Source organism: Melospiza melodia, unplaced genomic scaffold, assembly GCF_035770615.1.
Source record: "Melospiza melodia melodia isolate bMelMel2 unplaced genomic scaffold, bMelMel2.pri scaffold_18, whole genome shotgun sequence".
Lineage (NCBI taxonomy): Eukaryota > Metazoa > Chordata > Aves > Passeriformes > Passerellidae > Melospiza > Melospiza melodia.
The window spans coordinates 18969116-18983740 of NW_026948525.1; the positions used below are offsets into that span (position 1 = coordinate 18969116).

General features: G+C 57.6%; 2 protein-coding genes and 2 pseudogenes across 4 annotated transcripts in view; 3 read left to right on the plus strand and 1 right to left on the minus strand.

Moving 5' to 3' along the window:
* Nucleotides 1–8396, minus strand: part of LOC134433314 (gastrula zinc finger protein XlCGF17.1-like) — a 28330-nt gene extending 19934 nt beyond the window's left edge. For all 3 annotated transcript variants that reach the window (XM_063182173.1, XM_063182170.1, XM_063182171.1), the window contains exon 1: nucleotides 8321–8396. The gene's annotated coding sequence lies outside the window, so the exon portion shown is untranslated. The remainder of the gene's footprint in view (nucleotides 1–8320) is intronic.
* On the plus strand, nucleotides 3009–8327 carry LOC134433320 (zinc finger protein 239-like; annotated as a pseudogene).
* A 179-nt stretch (nucleotides 8397–8575) lies between the features above and the next one.
* Nucleotides 8576–10910, plus strand: LOC134433309 (zinc finger protein 883-like). The gene is made up of 2 exons (XM_063182164.1): nucleotides 8576–8711; nucleotides 9107–10910. The coding sequence occupies exons 1-2, from the start codon at nucleotides 8630–8632 to the stop codon at nucleotides 10702–10704; spliced, it is 1680 nt and encodes a 559-aa protein (XP_063038234.1). The 5' UTR covers nucleotides 8576–8629; the 3' UTR covers nucleotides 10705–10910.
* A 3130-nt stretch (nucleotides 10911–14040) lies between these two features.
* Nucleotides 14041–14625, plus strand: part of LOC134433311 (zinc finger protein 418-like) — a 301701-nt pseudogene continuing 301116 nt past the window's right edge.

Below are 14625 nucleotides of genomic sequence, written 5' to 3' on the forward strand. Positions count from 1 at the left end.
ACCAGAACCAGCACCAGAACTCGCACTGGGACCAAGACTGGGACCAAGCCTGACACTGGGACCGGCACCAGGAGCACTTTGGAACTGGGAATGGCTCCGGCACTGCCAGGGACTGAGCCGCACTGGGATCGTACTGGGAGTGACTGGGAGTAATTGTGAGCATGCTGAGGGACACTGGGATATACCGGGAGTGTCTGTGAACCATACTCAGGTGACTGGAACCACACTGGGAACATGCTGGGGAGAACTGGGACCCCATGCTGGGGGTACCTGGGAGCAAGTGGGAATGACTGGGTGTACACTGGGGACAACTGGGCATGACTGGGACCACGCTGGCAGGGACTGGGATCATCTATGGATTGGTTGGCACTATACTAGGGACAACTGGGATCACACTGAGAGGAACAAAGATTGACTGGAACCGTGCTGGGGGCTACTGGGATCCCACTGGGACCTCAGTAGGAGAAGCTGGCCAATGCTGGGAGTCACTGGCATCATACTGGGTCATCCTGGCAGCCACTGGGACTGCACTGAGGGTGACTGGGAGTGGCTGTGAGCAACTGGCATGAGGCTGGAAACAACTCAGGGCAGCTGGGAATGACTGGGAACATGCTGGGAGCAACTGGGATATACTGGGAAGGACTGAAACCACCCTGGGGGTAAATGGAAGCAACTGGAACCCTAATGGATGGTCATGGGAGCAGCTGTGCCCATGCTGGGGTCATACTGGGATCCTATGGGAAATGGCTGGGATCATACTGGGAGTGACTGGGAAGGTGCTGGCTCTGACTAGAACCATATTGAAAGTGACTGGGAGCAACTGGGCCCCCACTGGGAGTGCCAGGGAGTCACTCTGAGCATGACTGCAATAATACTGGGAGTATCTGGGACTGACTGAGGTCATACTGGGGGTGACTGGAACCATGCTGGGAGTGACTACTGATCCTGCTGGGGTCATGCTGGGAGCCACTGGGATCATATTTGGGCAACTGCCAGAAGCCGGGATCATGCTGGAGGCAAATGGGAGGAACTGGGAAAGACTGGGATCATTCTGAGCTAACTAGAACTGTACAAGGCACACTGGGATATGCTGGAAGTGTCTGTGACCATACTAGGGGGACTGGAAACACACTGGGAAGAGCTGGGACCATGCTGGGGGCAACTGGGAGCGAGTTGGACCATGCTGGGGGCAACTGGAAGTGATTGGGACCATGCTGAGAGGGACTGGGACTATTCTAGAGACAACAGGGACCATACTGGGATGACAGTGACAGCAGCTAGATCCATACTGGGTGAGACTGAGATCACACTGAGGGTGATTGGAATCATACTGGGATTGACTGGGAGTGGCTGTGAGCAACTGGAAAGAAGTGGGAGTGACTGGGAGCAACCTGGGGGTGGCTGGGATAGAGTGGGAGAGACTGGGAATCACTGGGATTATATTGGAGGCGCCTGGGGTCATGCTGGCATTGACAGGGAGCAACTGGGATCACACTGGGGGCCACTGGCATCAGAGTGGGAGTGACTGCGAGTGATTTGAGTTACACTACAAGTGATCGGGATCATACTGGGAGTGACCGGGATCATACTAGGACTGACTGGGATCATACTGGGAGTAGCTACTATCGGACTGGGACTGTAGGGGGTGTGATTGGTCCCTGTCTGGGGGATGCTGGGAGCTGCCAGGCGCATGCTGGGAGCCGACTGCGCAGCCACTGGGAGGAACTGGGAGCAGCTGGGAATGGCAGGATGCAGCTGCAGCAGCTCCCCGGTGGCCCCGTGCCGGTGCCGCTCGTGGTGCCGGCTCTGGCTGTGCCAAGATCTCGCTGGAAGGGGATCCCAGCCAGGGACCCCACAGACACCAACTGGGGGAACCCTGGGCCGGGCTCCGACAGCGCCACGGGCAGGGAACGCAGGGACAGGAGAACTGGGGGGACACTGAGATTTGGGGGCTGGGGGCCACAGGGGAACAAAAGGGGGAACCAAAGAGAGAGGTGGGGGAGCAGGGAACGGGGTTTGGGGGTTCCAGGATTGAGAAAAGAGGAGGCTGCAGTGGGCAAAGGGGGTTCCTGCATGCAGGAAAGGGAGCTCCAAGGGTTCCCAGTGTCCCCATTCCATGCAAAAGGTGGGAAAAGCCAGGATGGCTGGGAAGAGGGGTCTCGAGTGTCCTCGGTGTGGAGGAGGGGCTGGGGAATGGGAAAGGCAGGAATAGGGGTCCAGGGGGTCTCTGGGGGAAGGAAAAGGGGGCTCTGGGGGCTGGGAGAGGTGGGATGGCCGGGAAGGGGGTGCAGGGTGGATCCCCTGCCCGGGAATGGGGGTGCGGGAGGGATCCCGGTGCCCAGGAATGGGGGTTCAGGCCCCCCCCGGTGATCCGGGATGGGCGATAAGAGAGTCCCGGTGCCGGGGGTCCCCCTCACCTCTTGCCGCCCCCTGGGGCCCCAAAAGGGCCCCCAGCCCCAGCGCCATCGCGCTGCTCCTCCTCACTCCCAGTGTGATCCCAGTACTGAAATAAACAGGGCCAGGAGACTTCTTCTCCTTTTTAATGCCTTTATTAAAAGTGATCAGCTCAGGATTGGACGGCTCGACGGGTCTGCAGCATCCGTCGTCTCTCCCAGGGCGACTCAGAGGAGGAGGATATGCAGAGGAGGATATGCGCAGCTCTGTCCACAAGGGGCAGAGCTGGGGGAAATCCAGTCCTCGTGGGAGCCTTTAGGGCGTGGTGTCCCCGTCAGATGGTACCCCTCCTACTCTGTCAGCTTGGTCTCACCGCTGGGGTCAACTCCCATGGTCAGGGCGAGAGGGTCCAAAGGTGTTCTGCGTCTCTGCAGGCTCAGCACTCGGTTCCTCACGTCCAGACATCACTCCAGTCTCTCAGCTCTTAGGTGGCTCGTTGTTTTTGGGGTTTCTCCATGAGTTTGGAGATGGGGGTCCCACAAAGCATTCTGGTCTTGGGAGTCACTTTGCATAACCCTCCCCACCTTCTCAGGTATTTTCCCTATTCTGAGAAAGGTAAAACTTAGCTTCGGGCAAGGTCCCCACCCAGGAGAAGGGCCATTACCTCGCCCCAGCCAGGGCTTTTACTAATACAAAAACAACCATTAACGATAACGACCCGTGATTACAATAACAAAGGCAGCAGCCCAGCAGTAGTGGTAACTTTTTCTCACAGAAAAAAAATATTAACCGAATTTTTGTTCATAACAGTACGGTCCCAGTAGAACTCAGTCACCCGGGAGCTCCTCCCAGGATGATCCCAGTACAGCCCAGTCACTCCTACTGCTGCCATCCCCCCCACCCCTCGATCCGTTCCGACCTGTCCCGGCTCCATCCCCGCTCCTCCCGCCGGCTGCGAGGGCTCCGGGACCGGGGGAGGAGGAGGAGGGAGGGAGGAAGAGGCGGAGCGGCAACAGGAAGCAGCGGGAGCAGAGCGCGGCCGGAATCGGGCGGCTCCGGCGCTGCCTGAACTCCGGACCCCGGGAGCATCGCCCCCCATCCCGCAGGTGCCCGGGGAGGTTCCCCCCTGTCCCAACTGCTGGGGTCACACTTGGACTGGGGGTGCCCTGTCCACTCGTTGCCCGCCCTCCCCAGGCTGCTGGGAGACCCAGTTGGCTCCCAGCAGGGCCTGGTAGCTCCCAGTAACCCCCAGTCAGGGTCCAATCACACCCACTCTAATCCCAGTATGATTGTAGCCACTCCCAGTATGATCCCAGTCACTGCCAGTCTGATACCAGTGCCCCCAGTGTGATCCCAGTTGCCCCCTGTCAATGCCAGCATGACCCCAGGAGCCTCCAGTGTGATCCCAGTGACTCTCTGTCTCTCCCAGTATATCCCAGTCACCCCCCGCATGCTCCCAGTCACTCCCACTTTCTACCAGTTACTTTCAGCACAATTCCAGTTGCTCACAGCCACTCCCAGTCAATCCCAGCATGATTCCAGTCATTGTCAGTGTGAAACCAGTCTAACCCAGCATGGACCCTGCTGCTCTCACTGTGATTCAAGTTTGATCCCATTTGCCCCCAACAGAGTTCCAGTAGCTCCCAGTTCCTCCCATTATGATCCCAGTTAACCTGAGATTAGTCCCAGTCCCTCTCAACAGGGTCTCAGTCATGCCCAGTTGCCCCAAGTGTGGTCCGAGTTGTCCCCGGCAAGATCCCAGCTGTTCCCAGTGTGGTTCCAGTCTCCCCCAGTATGGTTACAGGCATTCCCAGTACATCCCAGTTACCCCAGTAAGGTTCTAGTTACCTCAGAATGATCCCAGTCTTTCCCAGTAACTCCCAGTTGCCCCAGTTATAGTCTCAGTCTTCTCAGCATGGTTCCAGAACCTTCCAGCCGATTAAAGTTTCTCCCTATATATGCCCATTTTCCTCCCAACATGGGCCCAGTAGTTCCCAGTAACCCCCAGTCAGGTTCCATTCATGCCCAGTATAATCCTAGTATGAGTGCAGCCACTCCAGTATGATTCCAGTCACCTGCAGTCTAATCCCAGTTGCTCCCAGTCACTCCTAGTCACTCCCAGTCTGATGCCAGTGCCCCCAGTGTGATCCCAGTTGCTCCCAGCATGGGCCTAGCTGTTCCCAGTGTGCTTCCATCACTCCCCTATCGTTACAAACACTCCCAGTATGGTCCCAGTTGAAACCAGTTGCCTCTGCTCTAGTCCCAGTCACTTCCCAGATGATCCCAGTCCCTCCCAGCATGGTCCCACTCACTCTGAGTCGCCCCCAATGTGGTCCCAGTTCTCCCCAGCATGGTCCCAGCTGTTCCCAGTGTAATTGCAGTCCCCCCAGTATGGTTACAGACACTCCCAATATATCCCAGTTGCCCCCACATGTCTGTAGTCATTTCCAGACACTGCCAATGGCCCCAGTAAGGTGTCAGTTCTCCCAGTATGATCCCCCAGTCATGCCCAGTATATCCCAGTTGCCTCCAGCATGCATCCAGTCCTTCCCAGTTCCTCCAGTTTGCTTGCAGCATCATCCCAGTTTCTCTCAGTTGTTCCCAGTGGCCCAAACTGTGATCCCAGTCACTCACTTTGACCGCAGTATGATCCCAGTAAACTCCAGTTTGATCCCAGTCACATGCCAGCCCTCCCAGTGTGGTCCCAGTTGCTTCAAATTTCTCCCAGTATGGTCCCAGCTGCCCCCAGCATGGTTCCAGTTGTTTTCTAGATCAACCCAGTCAGTCCCAGTATGATGCCATTTGCTCCCAGCGTGCTCCCAGTTGCTCCCAGTCAGGCCCAGTATGGGGGATGATGTGCAGGGTGTATTTTCAGTCGCTTTCAGATCCTCCCAGTATTAGCCCAGTCCCTCCCAGTATGTTCCAAAGATGAGCCCAGTGTGCTCCCAGTCCCTGCCAGTATGAACCAGTTGTGCTCCACATGGTTCCAGTAGCTCCCTTTCACCCTCACTTTTGTTACAGTCACTCCCAGTATGTCCTAGTGTAGCCCAGTTACCTCCAGCATGTTCCCAGTCACTGCCAGTTGGGTTTTTGAGGGGATGTTTGGAGAATGAAGCAGTCCAAGGCTGAGCGGAAAAGGCCCCTCGGGGGGGACATAGGGGGTGCCGGTGGCGGCTGCCGGCAGAGGCAGCCTGGAGGAGCAGAGCCCTGTGTCCCCCAGGAGCTCAATGTGGGGAGCCCAGAGAGGGGGGAGCGCCGCCATTGGCGGGAGCTCAAGAGCCTGGAGAGGGGCAGGGGGGACTCCTTGGAGCCGCTGCAGCCCAGAGCAGAGAATGAGGGGAGAAGGGAGCCTGGGAGCCCAAAGAGTCCCGGCATCCCGAAATGGGGAGAGCCAAGAGGGGGGAGCTTTTGGGATTGCTGGGACTGCCAGCAGCCTGGGCTGGGCGGGCACCGAGGAGAAGGGGGACCCGCAATCCAAGCGTGACTCCAGCAACTGGGACAGGGGGGAACCTCCGAATACCAAAGGGGAGGGGAACTCCTGGGAGGCTTTTTCAGGACTGAATCTTGGTGTTTGGGAGGTTTATCTGAAGCCCAGGTGTCCTGTGACTTGTAGAGATGGACATGGGCAGAGGGATCTTCAAACTCACCGTGTGTTGGGGAAGATGAAACAGGGAAGCCTTATAAATATGATTGTCTGGCAAAAGATTTTGATAATATGGAAAGTCTAAGCAAGATTGAGATGAAAGCAAGCTTTTAGATACCTTAGTTAGTGAACAATTGGAAAACAATGGTGTGGCCCGACTGAAGGTAATCCCCTTTTGATGAAACAATTCCCTCCTGCAGACAGACCCAGGGGTCAGAGCAGACCCTACTAGCTCAGCAGGAGGAGTCCAAAGAGAAGAATTTATGGTTTGAAATGTAACACAGTATGGTGATGTAATGATTTTTATAGGCTGTATGTAAATGCTATAGGATTTATATCTTGCCCTAGATTGGTTAGTGAGAAATAGAATATTCAACAGAGAAGAAGATTCATTGTGTTGTCATAGGAACCTTACTCTCTTACGCTCCTACCCTCTTACTCCAGGCTTTCCCATTGCCAACCCCAGGGAAGGCTGCAAGGAAGAGGAAGATGCCCCGGGACACAGAGGCAGGTGAAGAGGAAGTCAATGCCCCTTTTCCCTCTGTGCTGCTCCATCTCCCAGCCCAGTACGGCCCTGGCTGCAGCACAGCCCTGGGGGGATCTCCTTGCCCTTGCCTGTGGCACAGAGGCAAATCCCATCCTGTCCTTGTCCTTCCCTCCCAGAGCAGGAGCTGAGCATGGAGAGCAGGGAGGACAAATGCCCACGGCAGAACCTGGTGGAAGAGGCCGTTTTGAGCGGCTCCACGGCGCAGGAAGCCAACAGGGAGGAAAAGGCCCGGAGATGCCGCACGAGGAGGGGCTGCAAACGCAGCTGGTGGGGATCTGAGGGGGAAAGAGCCAGGCTGGGCCAGGAGGGCGGCCGGAGATGGAGCCAGAGCTCGGAGCTAGTGCTCCATGAGCAGCTCCATGATGGGGAGGAGCCCGACAGGTGGTTGGAGTGTGTGAAGAGCTTCAGCTGGACCTCAAGCCTGATCCTGCACCAGCTGATCCACTCTGGTGAACGGCCCTATGAGTGTGGAGAGTGTGGGCTGAGCTTCAGACGGCGCTCTCACCTGATCAGGCACCAGGTGATCCACACCAGGGAGAAGCCCTACGAGTGTGGGCAATGTGGGAAGAGCTTCAGCAGGAGCTCCAGCCTCATCGAGCACCAGAGGACCCACACTGGAGAGAGGCCGTACGAGTGTGCGGAGTGTGGAAGGAGGTTCAGCCACTATTCTGCCCTGATTGTGCGCCTGAAGATCCACACTGGGGAGAGGCCCTACGAGGGTTCCAAGTGGGGGAAGAAGTTTAAGACCAGCTCCTATCTCCTCCTGCACTATCGGATTCACATGTAGGAGAGGCCCTTCCAATGCCCTGAGGGCGGGAAGGGATTCAGGGACAACTCCACCCTGATCCAGCATCAACGCATCCACACCACGGAGAGACCCCATGAGTGTGAGGAGTGTGGGAAGAGCTTCAAAAGGAGCTCCTACCTGATCAGCCACCAGATGATCCACAATGGGGAGAGGCCCTACGAGTGTTCCGAGTGTGGGAAGAGCTTCAGCTGCAGCTCCAGCCTGAGTGTTCCGAGTGTGGGAAGGGCTTTACAAGCAGCTCCCATCTCCTCCTGCACTATCGGATTCACACAGAGGAGAGGCCCTTCCGCTGCGCCGACTGTGGAAAGGGATTCATGCAGAACTCCCACCTCATCATACATCAGCGCATCCACACTGGGGAGAGGCCTTATGAGTGTCCCCAGTGTGGGAAAAGCTTCACCAGCAGCTCTAACTTGACCCGACACCAACGGAGGCACCGGTAAGGGAAGCCCTGCGAGTGCCCCGAGTGCGGGAAGAGCTTTGTGCGCTGCTCTAGCTCCATCCCCCACTGGAGGAGGCACTTTGGGCACAGCCCTGGTCACTCACATTCCCTGTGATCCATGTTGGCAACACACTCGGCTGCTTCTCCTTTTCGTTTGGCCTTAATTTTTTTCTCTTCTCCCTCTCTGCAGTCCAAAAGCCGAGAGGGATGGATCTGTCACCTCAAAACCACTCCAATCCCAGTGAAAACTGCTCGATCTTACCCGGAAAGGATTCAGGCCCACATCAAAACGGTTTTTTCCCACCTCAAACAAACTCTACCTCTTTACAAATTCACTTGATTCCACAGCTACTGTCATGGCTTAGATGGAGTTGGGAAGAGATTGGGAGATGTGGAATCTCAATTTCAAGTGCTGGGATCTCAATTTCAAGTGCTAGGGTCTGGGTGTGTGGGATGTATTTATAGCAAATAAACTCCCAGACTTACTTCTTTCTCTCTGCTTTCTCTCCCGTCATGTTCAGTCCGTTGCAGTTCTGTTTGCAGAGTGCTGCTCCCGGAGTGTCCCCTCACAGTTGCCGTCCTTGGCGTGAGCCCGCCCCTTTCCCTGCACGATTCCCGCCCTTTCCCTGCCCCCTTTCCCCTCATGGTTGCGCCCTTTCCCTGCCCCCTTTCCCCTCACGGTTCCGCCCTTTCCCTGCCCCCTTTCCCCTCATGGTTGCGCCCTTTCCCTGCCCCCTTTCCCCTCACGGTTCCGCCCTTTTCCCGCCCCCTTTCCCCTCAGTGTTCCAGTGGGTTATGGGGGAGGAGGAGGGGCAGGAGGGATGGAAGAGGTGGGATGAAGGCGGAGAGAGAGCCGCGATGGAAGGAGGAGAAGGAGGTGGGGATAACATAGAGGAGCGGGAGGGGGGATGGAAGAGGAGGAGCGGGAGGAAGAGGAGGAACAAGGGCGGATCAAGGCTGAGCTGAAGGCGCAGAGCGGTTTCGAGCCCGGCCGGAATTCGCAGCCCCCACCTGCGGGATCATCGCCCGCCCCATATCGTGCAGGTGAGCAGGGAGAGGGAGGCCGGCCCAGATATCATTGGGGGTTCCTGGGTTGGGTTTTTGGGGGGACGACTGGAGAATGAACAAGTCCAAGGCTGAGCGGAAAAGGCCCCTCGGGGGGACATCGGGCGCTGCCGGTACCGTCCTGGCGGGGACGCCCTGGGGAGATCTCCTTGCCCTTGCCTGTGGCACAGAGGCAAATCCCATCCTGTCCTCGTCCTTCCCCCCCAGAGCAGGAGCTGAGCATGGAGAGCAGGGAGGACAAATGCCCGCGGCAGAACCTGGTGGCAGAGGCCGTTTTGAGCGGCTCCACGGCACAGGAAGCCAACGGGGAGGAAAAGCCCCGGAGATGCCGCACGAGGAGGGGCTGCAAACGCAGCTGGTGGGGATCTGAGGGGGAAAGAGCCAGGCTCGGCCGAGAAGGCGGCCGGAGATGGAGCCAGAGTTCGGAGCTGGTGCTCCATGAGCAGCTCCTTGATGGGAAGAAGCCCCACACGTGTGGGGAATGTGGGAAGAGCTTCAGGTGGAACTCCAACCTGATCCTGCACCACAGGACCCACACTGGAGAGAAGCCCTATGCATGTGGAGAGTGTGGGAAGAGCTTCAGCCGGAGCTCCAGCCTGATCAGGCACCAGAGAACCCACAATTGGGAAAAGCCCTATGCATGTGGAGAGTGTGGGAAGAGCTTCAGCCGGAGCTCCAGCCTGATCAGGCACCAGAGAACCCACAATTGGGAAAAGCCCTATGAGTGTGGGGAGTGTGGGAAGAGCTTCAGGTGGAGCTCTAGCCTGATCCTGCACCAGAGGACCCACACGGGTGAGAAGCCTTACGAGTGTGGGGAATGTGGGAAGAGCTTCAGCGAGAGCTCCAGCCTTTTGAAGCACCAGAGGATCCACACTGGGGAACGGCCCTACGAGTGTGGGAAGTGTGGGAAGAGCTTTAGCTGCAGCTCTTACCTGATCAGGCACCAGATAATCCACACTAGGGAATGGCCCTACAAATGTGGGGAGTGTGGGAAGGGTTTTATTCAGAGCTCCCACCTGATCAGCCACCAAAGGATCCACAGTGGGGAACGGCCCTACGAGTGTGGGGAGTGTAGGAAGAGCTTCAGCTGCAGGTCTGACCTGACCAAGCACCAGAGGATCCACACTGGGAAACGGCCCTATGACTGTGGGGAGTGCGGACAGAGCTTCAGGTGGAGGTCTGACCTGATCAGCCACCAGAGGATTCATACTGGGGAGAGGCCCTACGAGTGTGGGGACTGTGGGAAGAGCTTCAGAGAGAGGTCCAGCCTGACCAAGCACCAGAGGATCCACACTGGGGAGAGGCCCCATGAATGTGGGGAGTGTGGGAAGAGCTTCAACTTGAGCTCCAGCCTGATCAAGCACCAGAGGATCCACACTGGGGAAAGGCCTTTCAAGTGTTCCATGTGCGGGAAGAGCTTCAGCCAGAGCTCCCACCTGATCACGCACCAGATGACCCACACTGGGGAGAGGCCCTACAAGTGTTCCAAGTGTGGGAAGAGGTTTCAGTCCAGCTCCCACCTCCTCCGCCACTATCAGATTCACACAGAGGAAAGGCCCTTCCAATGCCCTGAGTGTGGGAAGGGATTCAAGCGCAACTCCACCCTCATCACTCACCAGCGCACCCACACTGGGGAGAGGCTCTACGAGTGTGATAAATGCAGGAAGAGGTTTCTGACCAGCTCCAGTCTCGTCCTGCACTCTCGGATTCACACAGAGGAGAGGCCCTTCCGCTGCCCTGACTGTGGAAAGGGATTCCAGCGCAACTGCAACCTCGTCAAGCACCGGCGCATCCACACTGGGTAGAGGCCTTATGAGTGTCCCCAGTGTGGGAAGAGCTTCTCCAGCAGCTCTCACTTGACCCAACACCAACGGAGGCACCGGTAAGGGAAGTCCTGTGAGTGCCCCGAGTACAGGAAGAGCTTCGTGCGCTGCTGCACCTCACGGGTAGCCCCAGTGTAGGACTGGCTGTACAGGATGCATTTGCAGCAAATAAAACTTAGACTTACTGATTTCTCTCCCGTTCATGATCAGTCCGTTGCAGTTCTGGTTGCAGAGTACCGCCTCCCAGAGTGTCCCCTCACAGTTGCCGCCCTTGGCCTGAGCCCGCCCCTTTCTCCTCATGGTTCCGCTCTTTCTCTGCCCCCTTTTCTCTTGACAGTTCCGCTCTTTCCCTGCGCCCGTTTACCCTCACGGTTCCGGCCTTTCCCTGCCCCGTTTCCCCTCAGGGTTCCGCCCCTTCCTCGCCCCCTTTCCCCTCACGGCTTGGCCTTCCGGAATGGGGCGGAGGAGGAGGGAGGGAGGAAGAGGCCGAGCGGCGGCAGCACAAGAGGAGAGGGAGAATCTCGTGGCCCGGGCGCTCCCTGAAAGTGCCACAGCCCCGGGAGCATCGCCCCCCATTTTGCAGGTGCCCGGGCAGGGGGAGCGCGGCGCAAATATCCCAAGGGGGGTTCCTGGATTCGGGGTTTTTGGGGGGGAGGTTTGCAGCTGGCAGGGCTCCAAAGCCAAGCCGCAGATGCCTCTCGGGGGGACATCGGAGGGTCCCAGAGCCAGCAGTGGCTGCTCCCAGTATGAGCCCAGTTGGTCCCTCCATGTGCTTCCAGTTTCCTCGGCACTCCCAGTGTGAGCCTGGTCATTCCCAGTATGGGCCTGTGCACTCCCAGTATAATCCTGGTCACTTCCCCTGCCTCCCTGCAGGATCCCAGTGATTCCCAGACGAGGTCAGTCCCTCCCAGTCCTTCCCTATGATGATGCAAATTTCTCACAGCATGGTCCCAGTTGCTCCCAGTTCCTCCCACTTTCATCCAGTGTGTTCCCAGTTCTCGCAGTTGGCCCTAGCATAGTCCCAGGCACTCCCAGTATGATCCCAGTCTCTCCCAGCAGGTTCCCAGTCACTCCCACTTGCCATCCATGTGTTCCCAGTTCCCCCAGCACATTCCCAGTCTGGTCCCGGTCCCACACCCAAATGGTCTGAGACCCTCACACTATATACCAGTTGCCCTGAACATTCTGGCAGTCATTGCCAGGCACTCCCAGTCACCTCCCAGTGTGGTTCACTTGCCCCCAGTTATCTGCCAGGTGCTCCCAGTTGCTCTAATTATGTCCCCAGTTGACTCCCAGCAGGGCCTGGTAGTTCCAGTAACCCCCAGTCAGGGTCCAATCACACCCACTCTAATCCCAGTAGGATTGTAACCACTCCTTGTATGATCCCAGTCACTTGCAGTCTAATCCCAGTTGCTACCAGACACTCCTGGTACAATTCCAGTCCCTCCAGTGTGATCCCAGTTGCTCCCTGTCAATGCCAGCATGATTCCAGTCACTCTGAGAGTGATCCCAGTGGCTCCCAGCATGGGCCCAGCTGTTCCCAGTGTGCTTCCATCACTCCATTATGGTTACAGACACTCCCAGTATGGTCCCAGTTGAACACAGTTGCCCCTGCTCTAGTCCCAGTCACTCCCCATATGATCTCAGTTCCTCTCAGCATGGTCCCACTCACTCCCAGTTTCTCCCAGCATAGTCCCAGTTCTCCCCAGCATGGCTCCGGTTGTTCCCAATGTGATTACTGTTACCCCAGTATGGTGTCCGACAATACCAGTATATCCCAGTTGTCCCCGGCATGTCTGTAGTCATTTCCAGACACTGCCAGTGGCCCCAGTAAGGTGTCAGTTCTCCCAGTATGATCTCCCAGTCATGCCCAGTATATCCCAGTTGCCTGCAGCAGGCATCAAGTCCTTCCCAGTTCCTCCAGTTTGCTTGCAGTGTCATCCCAGTTTCACTCAGTTGCTGCCAGTAACCCAAAGTGTGATCCCAGTCGCTCCCTTTAAGCCCAAATGTGATCCCAGTAAGCTCCAGTTTGATCCCAGTCACATGCCAGCCCTCTCAGCGAGGTCCCAGTATAATCCCACCTGCTTCCTGTTTCTCCCAGTATGGTCCCAGCTGCCTCCAGCATGGTTCTAGTTGCTTCCTAGATCAACCCAGTCAGTCCCAGTATCATGCCACTTGCTCCCAGTGCGCTCCCAGTTGCTCCCAATAGGGCTCAGTATGGGGGACCATGTGCAGGGTGTGTTCCCAGTCACTCTCAGATACTCCCAGTATTAGTCCAGTCCCTCCCAGTATGATCCAAAGATGAGCCCAGTGTGCTCCCAGTCTCTACCAGAATAAACCAGTTGTGCTCCACATGGTTTCAGTTGCTCTCTTTCACCCTCACTTTCCTTCCAGTCACTCCCAGTATCTCCCAGTGTAGCCCATTTCCCTCCAGCACTTTTCCAGTTCCTTCCAGTATGATCCCATTTGCTCCCAAGCACTCCCAGACAGCCTCAGTGTAGTGGCACTCACTGCCAGTATAATCCCTGTCACCTCCAGCATGATCCCAGTTCATCCCAGTATAAGCCCAGTTGTTTCCAATCACCTCCAGCGTGCACCGACATGCCCAGTTCCTGCCTGTTGCTCCTAGCATGTCCACAGTTGCTCACAGCTGCTCCCAGTCACCCTCAGTATAATCCCAGTCACTCCCAGTTTATCTCATTTGCTCCTAACATAGTCTCAATTGCTCGCCGCAGGCTCCTGCTCACTCCCAGTATGATCCCATATGATCCCAGTATAATATCAACACAAACCCAGTACAGTCCCAGCATGATACCAGTGTGATGTCAGTACAAAGCCAGTACAGTCCCAGTCACTCCCAGTACGATCCCAGTGCAGCCCAGTCCCTGGCAGTGCTACCACTGCTGGGATCCCCCAGCCCTGTGTGCGTTCCCCCCTGGCGGATGTGCCGAGAGGAGCCCCAAGGGCTGGCAGTGGCCAGGCAGGGTCCCCAGCAAGGCCCAGTTTGGATGTGCAGCCCCCAGTTTGCCCAGTTTGCCTCTCCTTTGGCCCGGGCCGGGTTCCCCCCGCCCGCAGCGGCTGGGAGCAGCCGAGAGCCCCGCGCTGCCCATCCCGACCTGTCCCGGCTCCATCCCCGCTCCTGGCACGGGCTGCGAGGGCTGCGGGAACGGGGCACCGAGGGTGTGGCTGCTGCTGGGGGAGGAGGAGGAGGGAGGGAAGGGCAGGGATGAAGGGGGAGGAGGAGGCGGGGTAAGGGGGAAGAGGAGGAGGAGGGGGAATGGAAGGGGCGGGATGGAAGAGGAGGAGGAGGTGGAGCTCAGACAGATGAGGAGCGGGAGGAAGAGGAGGGACAAAGGCGGATCAAGGCTGAGCTGACGGAGCCGCGATCGAGCCTTGCCTGAATTCGCAGCCCCCGTCTGTGGGATCATCGCCCCTCCCCCACATCGCGCAGGTAAGCTGGGAGGGGGATCCCAGCCCAGATATCCCGGGGGGTCCCTGGGTTGGGTTTTTGGGGAGATGTTTGGAGAATGAAACAGTCCAAGGCTGAGCGGAAAAGGCCCCTCGGGGTGACATCGGGGGTGCCGGTGGCGCCTGCTGGCAGAGGCAGCCTGGAGGAGCAGAGCCCTGTGTCTCCCAGGAGCCCAATGTGGGGAGCCCAGAGAGGGGGGAGCGCCGCCATTGGCGGGAGCCTGGAGAGCCTGGAGAGGGGCAGGGGGGACTCCTTGGAGCCGCTGCAGCCCCGAGCAGAGAATGAGGGGAGAAGGGAGCCCGGGAGCCCAAAAAAGCCCCGGCATCCCGAAATGGTGAGAGCCAAGAGGGGGGAGCTTTTGGGATTGCTGGGACTGCCAGCAGCCTGGGCTGGGCGGGCACCGAGGAGAAGGGGGACCCCCAATCCAAGTGTGA

Coding starts and splice junctions, on each gene's coding strand:
- LOC134433309 (XM_063182164.1), top strand. CDS start 8,630: ATGGGGGAGGAGGAGGGGCAGGAGGGATGGAAGAGGTGGGATGAAGGC. Junction 8,712..9,106: donor GATGGAAGGAGGAGAAGGAG/GTGGGGATAACA, acceptor CTTCCCCCCCAG/AGCAGGAGCTGAGCATGGAG.